Source organism: Loa loa (assembly GCF_000183805.2).
Source record: "Loa loa unplaced genomic scaffold supercont3.12, whole genome shotgun sequence".
In the NCBI taxonomy this organism is placed as follows: Eukaryota; Metazoa; Nematoda; class Chromadorea; order Rhabditida; family Onchocercidae; genus Loa; species Loa loa.
The window spans coordinates 59,824-68,872 of record NW_018108192.1 but is presented as its reverse complement, the minus strand read 5'-3'; the positions used below and the strand labels follow the sequence as shown (position 1 = coordinate 68,872).

At 33.4% G+C, this 9,049-nt stretch overlaps 1 protein-coding gene across 1 annotated transcript in view; it reads left to right on the top strand.

Annotated features, from left to right (window-relative positions):
• Positions 1-7,932: 7,932 nt before the first annotated feature.
• Positions 7,933-9,049, top strand: part of LOAG_16661 (MAGUK p55 subfamily member 7) — a 6,398-nt gene continuing 5,281 nt past the window's right edge. The window contains exons 1-2 of the mRNA XM_020449308.1: positions 7,933-8,062; positions 8,181-8,418. Of these exons, the coding sequence (XP_020307167.1) occupies positions 8,197-8,418 (222 nt within the window). The 5' untranslated portion in view covers positions 7,933-8,062; positions 8,181-8,196. The remainder of the gene's footprint in view (positions 8,063-8,180; positions 8,419-9,049) is intronic.

Sequence of the window (9,049 nt, the reverse complement as noted above, 5' to 3'; positions counted from 1 at the left end):
ATATATATATATATATATATATATATATATATATATATATATATATATAGCTATAATTTAACTGTTCGTATACACTTTGTTATAAAAAGCATTTGTTGTTTCAAATATCATTTGGGCGTAGTCTCGCATCAAAGAAGCTTATTTGCTTAAGAATTACTTCTTCATTAGTAGGTATCAGTTCAGAGTGATGAATGACTGAGTAATCAAATTTTCAGAGTGCTCGCTTTGTATGTTTGATGGACCGGAGATACAAGAATGTTAGGTGCACTTTTGATGAACCATTTGGTTGACTTCCATTCTTCACGTTTATTATTTGCTTTTTTCCTGACAGAATAAGAAGACAGTGGAAGTTTTAACTATCGCTTAATGTATACGTTGTGTTGGGTATCATTCTCCGCATCATTTTTCAGTAGCGGATACACTGCGATAAGTATCAGATAATCTCTGACAAAGTTGTCTTAAAGATGATATGAAAGAATCGATCAATATTTCTAAGTGGAATAAGTGTTCCTAGTTCTTATGCGTATCCGCTACTAGTCATTGTGTTTGTTAATTCTATGGGGAAGTTGTTTGTATTGTGGGATGCGAATAAATAAATGTGAATTTTGTTCCCTCACTACTGTTGACGAAATTGGTTCTGACGATTGGGTGTATTCAATTCGTTGAGCCCTAGAACTTTTTTCAAGGGTAAAATCCAGTTGAACTTTCGATACCCATCGCTATAATACAGGATCCCTTAAAAGATAGATAGAGGAGAAGCTAGCTCTTGTACTAATTTCATTTGGAAGAAACCATTCAATTTTTTCAAATTGACTTCAGGTATGAGAAATGGAGTTTGGCCATTAGATGCGCTTGTACTAGATGCAGTTATCCATAAATTTGACTTCACTTTCCAGATTTTAAGGTAAGGTTTGGAGTACGGAAAGTTTTTTCTTATTCTCGAAGTTCATTTTCCCATTGTTTTTTTGCTAAGATTGACTTCTTCTGCAGCTAAATAGTGTATAGAAGTGGAGGATGCGAGGGGTGAGATGACCAAAATTGCTTGTTGATCGAACGGAACGTTGTCCCGAGTAGTTGGTTGACGTTGTTGGATTCGTGCGCGCCAGCTGACGTGAACTATCGAGACTATCCATATCCGGTATCTGTTGTCAAATCTTCAATAGATTAAAGTTTAAACTGTTCACTTCCGTGAGAAATTTCCTTTCAAGCGTTCTTTTATCAGTAGAGATCATGATTGAAAATGGAAGAATATCACTTTCAAGAGTCCATTAGTATGATATAAGGAAATGAATCAATAACTTGAAAATATTTAGCACCTGTATCCAAAATAGTTCCTACTGAAATGCTTCATTTAATTGATTTTAGCTTTGTTCAGGCAAGTTGCATTTTCGGGTACTGCACATTATTTTTCTCGTATAGCCGTATATCTATGTTATACATTTAATTATCTTTTATTCATTTCCAAATAATATTATGAGGAGGAAATTGAAAGACTGCGCTTAGATTCCAAGGAACAAATGAGCTTCTGAAGGGAAAGGTTTTTGGGTATTCATAATATAATATAATTTGGTAAAGAATTCATGTACTGCATGATAAATCGGGATTCGTGTTGTTATGTTTGTGAGCTATGATAAGATTCGTTTTGCCATTTCTTCTATCTTGTAAATGAAAAATGATACATCAGCAATATGTTTAACTTGGAATGGTATATGATATATTATCGCCAGTCTGGGTTTTGCCGTGGAATTTCTTTTTGGTTTGGAAATTACCTCGGGGTTTTTGGGTTTCATATTTTCTCAGATTATGACTTTGCAAAGTCACTGATACTGAAATGGATCTTTAATGGGAAGCTCTTTGTGGACCGCTTGCGCTAGCTCGACACAGATCTGTCACAAGTTTTTGAATTTCTTTTTTGTTGTTTTAAAATATTCATCTCACAGAACTTGCCTTCTTGCAATTTTTTCTTCTACAGTTTGGACATAGCCGATTGCAAAGAATTTACAAGAAAATCGATCTTCATACGGAAAATTTTCGCAGACACTTGTTGGTGATATTTTTAATTATCAATAATTGTTTTACTTGCGATCGATTAATCTGTCTAGCCATCGTTAGTATTTATAATTATCCTATTTTAATCTTCCATTCTTAATTTCTGCAATTTGATTCAGTGTTACTGTGAGATCTTCTCTCATTTTTTTTCCTTTTGTTCACCCTTGTGGTTATTAGGAAACGATGTTTTCCTCTTGTTGAGATTTTCTTTTTTTCGTATTTAAAACTTTCGAAACTTCACCTTTTTAAATTTTGCTTATATAAATTGGCTTCTATATATAAAAATAAAAACGTTTGAAATGGATTCTTTGAGCCATGTTCTTCTGTTGTTTGGTACCACTATGCTTATTAGAAAACAGTCATTCTGCTTGTTTTTTTGGACTCTCCAAAGACTTCAGTTTTCTAGCACTTTTTGTTTTTCAGTTACCTAACCTACACAGAAATTATTTTTGGAGAGATGTACCATGCATGCAGATAGTCTTCCTTGTATTACTGCATAGCTGTTCACGCAATTTGCCGCATGATATTTGCAGAAAATGCAGGAACTGAAAATTATCTTTTTATTGTAACTTGGCAGTACTGCGCTTTTTTATATGATTTAGGCACGATCACATAAGAACTCTTGCGTATTCCTTTGGTTATCTGCAGTGGTTAGTAATTTAAAACCATACCGGCGTGTCGGGTATTCACATGCCTAGTTTATCAGAGTTGTTGTACTGGATTATCAAAATACTTGTAATCACAGTAAATGTGAAGGTTATATTCTTTTGTTGTTTATCGGTTCATTGTTTTGCAATGCTTTAGTTCATCCTGAGTGATTCATTGTGGTATCTATTCATTTACCCCAGTTTCCTCTCGCTCTTGATCCTTACCGAGACGATTTAAAACTGTAGAGTACATTTTCAAAAACCGATATGCTTTATACTATTGGTTAGTGCCGCCTTAGTACAGCAGCTTAAATGAAACTTTAAATCATCGGACTTGAGTCACATTGTGATAGTTTTGTGAATATCCAATGCGACAGTGTCTGACAAACTCTTACTTCTTCAAAGCGGAATGATAGTTAGACATCGCGCGAAAGACCATGAGACTGCTAGAGAGAGTAAAAAATTCTTGAAACACCAATTTTTCTAATGGTGCTTAAGGATGAGGCGTAATAATTCTGTTGGGCAAAGCGGTTTGGTCTTGAGACATCAGTGAGCCCAGTTTTGGCCAATCAATTCGCCTGCTACGTCTGGTTGCTTTTTAACATCACACATTTTTCCCCGCTTTAATGGAGAGTAATTCAGACCGTAGCAACGATGGTGATGCACGCAACTTTTGCTGCATATTTTTCAGAAACGACGTAAGAGTAGATTGAATTGCCAAATTGTAGAAATGATTCGAATCGATTTGAATCAGATTCCATTGAAGTCTCTATTACTGATTCTTCATTACTAACGCTACTTTATGTGGTATCCATCTTGCTGATTTATTTTCTAATAAGTTAGGGATCTTTATCGACACATGATGTATTTCCAAGAAGCTCTCAGATAATCATAATCTGATATTATTGTTAGGTTTCTTCCTTGCTATGTAACTGTTCAAAGATAAGTTATAAAAATAATATAGTTATCAGGAAAGTATAATAATATAGTTATCATTCCGTTATTTTCATAGTGGATTGCATCGCTTTATTACTCTGGTCAGGCAGTGCTCAGTTATAAGCCGCTAATTGATCAATTTTTCTTGATGCCTCTGCTGTATTATGTTTGCCAGTGCACCAATATGTTCATCTGTATCTTCCACTAATTATACTTTCCTAATACAATTTAAAGATGTAGTTGTTTTTATATTTATCTATTTTATTTGAATAATTTGCTTATTTGAATAAGGATGAGTTATCCTTCACTGATCCTTAAGAGCAAAAATTAAATAACAAAAACTGAAGAGTAAAAGTAAAACACTATCTTTTGACCTCATTTCTCCTGAAAGAAATTTATTATTCCTCGTTATTACCATTATTAGTTTTAGTTGTAATGGTTGTATAGCGAATATGAATTAGCATCTCACAATTACTGATGGATATTGCGCTTCACTTCATGGATTTTTGGACTGAATTACAAGTATTTACTACAGTGATCAAAACCAAGTGCAAAGATGTCAAAACTTGCAATCCCATCATAGTTATTGCAAACTTTGTCGTTTTTTTGTGAATGGAAAGGCTCATATTAACTGTTGCAGTTGTATGCAAAAGACCTAGATACACACGAGTGACCTGTGTAAAAACTGTTTACCATTGATACCTAAGGGAAGTTGAATTGCAAATGTAAAACAAAAACAGCAGAAAAAAATCTTGCATTTTACTAAAAGTTTTCAAATTCATACCGGTGGAAAAGAAGAAAGAAAAAAACCAAGCAATGTTATTTGTTTACAACGCATGATTTATGAATTAGTCTACGCCAAAGACATATTTCTTCTTCCTCCTCGTATCTCAATCCATCAGATTTGTCTAATGTAATTTCATCGCAATACACTTTTCTTGCGATGGGTCACATACGGAGTTCTTAAAGATTACTAAAACTCGATTTATTAAAGTAGGATTATTTAAATATTTACTCTATTATTGTTTTGCTTTTAGAACTTGTACATATGTGCCATCAAAATATTCGCAAAATTCGAAGTGTCCCAAAATAAGAAGTTCGAATAAAACATTCGAATTGTAATAATTGCATGGGAAAACTACAACAAATAAATGGGAAGAAGTTGAAATAGTGCAAAGTATACAAAAATTGGTATATTTGTCTGCAATTTACGCAAAAATGGTGTGAAACTAACAAAGTGGACATTTCGTTTTTTACCAAGCTTGTTCTAATGAATGGATAGATGGTTAATATGTTAGTAGTTATTTTATAAAAGTTTGTAACCTAATGCCTTCCTCTTACTTTATAGTTACATATACAACCATCTTTATGAACATGGTAAAATGCATCGTTTACATTATCCACCGTATTTCAAACTAGGTCTTGAAATCTCACTGTGTAAACTAAAACTCTAATTTGTAGTTTATACATTGAGGTTCCAAGATCCTAGTTTGAAAAATGACATCATTTTGTGTGAGTCATTCGCAGGGTCTTCAAGGGATTTATTTTAGGTTGGTTATCCTATTCCTTCTGGTTTAATTAAAGATCTATATCAGTTAAGTTGTCTTATTCGTTATCATATGGCATGAGAAGAAATTAAAACGAAATCTTCCTTTTCCTGAATCTTTTAAGCTTACTCATGTTGTTTCTAGCCAAAAGTTAGATCTAACTGAAGAATTGGACCAAAGAAGTTGAAATTTTAAGACAGTTACTGAAGTTTTTGTTGATATCGAAATACAGTTTCTTATTATTATTGGAAAAACATAAAATGGAAGTTAATTGTTGGTGGCACTCTTGACATCATCATGGCTAAGCTTCGCAAACAAAGATTTGGGAAGAGTTCCTCTATCCACGCTTGCTGCAAATGTCACAAATGTGATGTACTCTTCGTGCCTGCGCACTGGATTTTTGACTAAAGCATAGTGTGCGCGAAACTGGCCTCACTCTTTTTATCCCTAATGTTCATTTGCCAGGGCCTAACGAGCTAAGTTAGTGACAGTGAAGTCCTCAGCTCGTCGATTTAATTAGAGCATTCTTCTCTTGGATAGATGGTATTACAGGGCTGAACAAGTTCCAATCTGTCCAAGTTTGGAGTTAGAATTGCCTTTCTCCTAGGATGGTTACAAGATGGCTTAGTAAGCTTATCCTGCCCGTGCACACACTTTGTCTGACCCTTTAATTAAGATCTGTCTCACATGCGAGATCCTAACGGGCAGCATAGGCTATCACCAGCATAGCTTGCAATCTATCTCATTAGGGCAAGCGTGCAAGCGAAGCTTGCGTGCTTCTCCCCCGCGACAAAGGAGTGTCATAAATAAGCTTGACACTAATTAGATGCGAAATTGTTATTGTTATTGTCACAGACAGAATCGTATGAGAGTTAGTCATCATCTGTTATTTATAAGGCGTCTATAGTGCAAAGTAATCGATCCCACGTTAACTAAGTTCCTTCCACTCTCACTGAAAACATTCGCTGCATATTCCACTCTCACCAACAACCATCCGGCTTATTAGCAGAAATTTTTTGAAAGTTCAACTTCTTCATGAGGTTATATGCTTTATTTTCTGACTGCAATATGCTGCAAGCAGAAGTGTCCCAATATTGTTCGTATCCTAAATGGCAGGCTTTTTTGGCAAAAAAAAAACTTGATTCGAAAGCTTAAAATAAGGTCTTTGTAATTCGAATACGAACTGAGCAAAAGAAAATACAGATAGACTGCCTTCATCGAACTCCGCCGAGACAACTTCTCCGGTAGTGAGACATTACTGCTAATTATCAGTTCCACATATTCTGTGATACATTTTTCGAACATAAATTACTAAGGGTTAAAGGGTAAAAGAGTAAAAAATTACCATGAGTAGAGTTAACAACACATTTATAAATATATAAGGTCATAAGTCATATGCAAATGCTACAAGAAAAACTGAAGAACGATGAAAACATTATCACGTCCATATTGCGCCTTTTCAAAGTAAACTAACTAGTAACTCCTGTAGTTAACATGGAATTTGAAAACAACTTTCTTCTGATTCTGATTGATTAGACTATAATTTGAATTCTTCGCTTTTCATGTTTCACCTTTATAAAATCAAAAATATCCAGTATACTTCATCAGCAGAATAACCTTTTTTCCTATGACATTAATAATAATTAGTATTAATATCACAGAAGAGCTGTGAAATATTTGGATGTCCAGTTTATCCTATCATATCCTCAAAGTTCCATAAAATTTCCAGTTCAAAATAAATGTTTACTTAATGTTTTGCAGAATCAGAATGGTGTTTTGGCTGTTGCTTAAAGTGATTCTAACTTATGTAATATATATTAATTAAAATGAATTAAAAGACCCTTGAATATGCATATATTATGTATTTATTTGCTTACATTGTTTATTGATATCATGCGTTGTACATTGATTTACTTACTAACGACACTCTTTGGAAGATTTGAGCCATTTCACATTTTCTTGTTTCTATTCCGCATTGATTGACATTAATTGAAATTTATTTCAGCTGGAAATTCCTCAAAGATTATTCTTCCCAAAATTTGCTGTTAAATTTTTTTTTTTGCAAAGTATCGTCGACCTATATTAGCAGTGAATGGCTAACTCTATTAGCAGTGAACGGCTAACTATAATTGTCTCTTCCTCGGAACTTGAAGAAAAAACTTCGTGATACTAACTTCATCAAGCTAAAGCAATCTTTTCGAAGCATTAAACCAATTTAGATGAAATTAAAAAAGCTCGAGATATATTGAGAGAAGAAATTAGGCTGAAAAGAATCGCAGGTAGTAATTTCACAAATCATGTTATCATAAAAGTTTCATTCTAAACTTGCAATCAAAACCATCAAAAATAACTGATGCTAAAGTTGATTTTTTCCTACAATTTAATAGGACTTTTTCAGTAGAGCTGATATTCTTTAGACTAATATGTGATTCTTGTTGTGCTAAACTCAGATTATCGTTTATTCCTATCACTTTTAACTGATTTGTTGAATCGTATTCAAATATAAACAATTATCTGTGTTTTATTATTGCTTTTGTTTCACTTCTTTTATGCATCATTACTAATTCCAATTACCATTCTAACTCAGTAGAAATTAACCACAAGTTATCAACGATCGTTTTTTTTTTCCAATTCATGTCATTCGAATTACGTGATATGACTGGATCTTTGACACATTGAAAACTAGAATACAGTTCTTCCGCTTATCAACACTATTTAACTGCTATCTTTCTCAATTTATGAAAGTTTTGCAGGCCAACTTATCGCGAGATCACTCAACTATGTATTATAATGATTTCGAAATCTAAAAAAAATTAAAAATTAAAACACTTCTTTTGGTTATCAGCATATATAGACCTATTTTTGTCAAGGTTTAATCGTCAGGTATCTTCCTGTTATTACTGTAAGTATAAGTACAATCATTTATTAGCATAACAGTATGAAAAGTTAGAAAACTTTATGTTAAAATATGAGGTTAAAAGTTCTATAGTAACTCTTATAGAAGGCGACATTTCGGGATGAACGTTGAGGTGACAAGTTTGAAAGCCAATATGGATAATTTGTGGCAATGTTTACATGCCTTGTTAAAACGTATTGAGCAGTTGGAAGGTACCGCCAATTTGAATAGAAAGCAACATTATGATGCCAATAACAGCCCAAAAAGAATCAATGGTACCTTTGATGAACTCGTGTCACTAAATGACAACAAAAAGAGAAATGATGAAGATGCTGATGTAAAGGTTAACTTTTTCCTGGAAATTTCTAATATTTTTTTTTTTTTCAACCGATTACCACATGCATTCTCCACTTTACATATCAAAGCAATTATTGCTTGGACTTTCTATTCGTTTGCCAAAAGTTGTTGAAGTTTTTCTTTTTTTTCAAAAAAAATTCTGCGCTGACATTTCACAGATTTTTTTTTTCACTACCTGTAATAACTATTCCAGACATACGGTCTGCTTTCTTTGTTTTTTTTTTTAAATTGCTATAACAATGGAGCAGAAAGTTTTAATTTCATTCACTTCATAAGAAATTTACAATCTTTTTTTTGTCAGGATTACACTGCTTCATTGAATTTGTCCTATGCCGTTATGATTGATGGTTTATACTATTTGTCTTATTTTACATCCAGTTCTAGACTCTGATTTAGACTTTTTCAAGTTGATGATTCAGTAATAGAATTTGCGCTAACATTTCCCAGATTTTTCTCACCAACTGTAATAACCGTTCCAGCCATTACAAAAAAAAATGCTTCCTCTCGTCAATTCTGTCCACTTACGTAATTACCTGGACAATCAACCTTTTTCTGTGTGTGTGTGTGTGTGTGTGTGTGTGTTGTGTGTATGTGTATGTGTATGTGTGTGTGTGTGT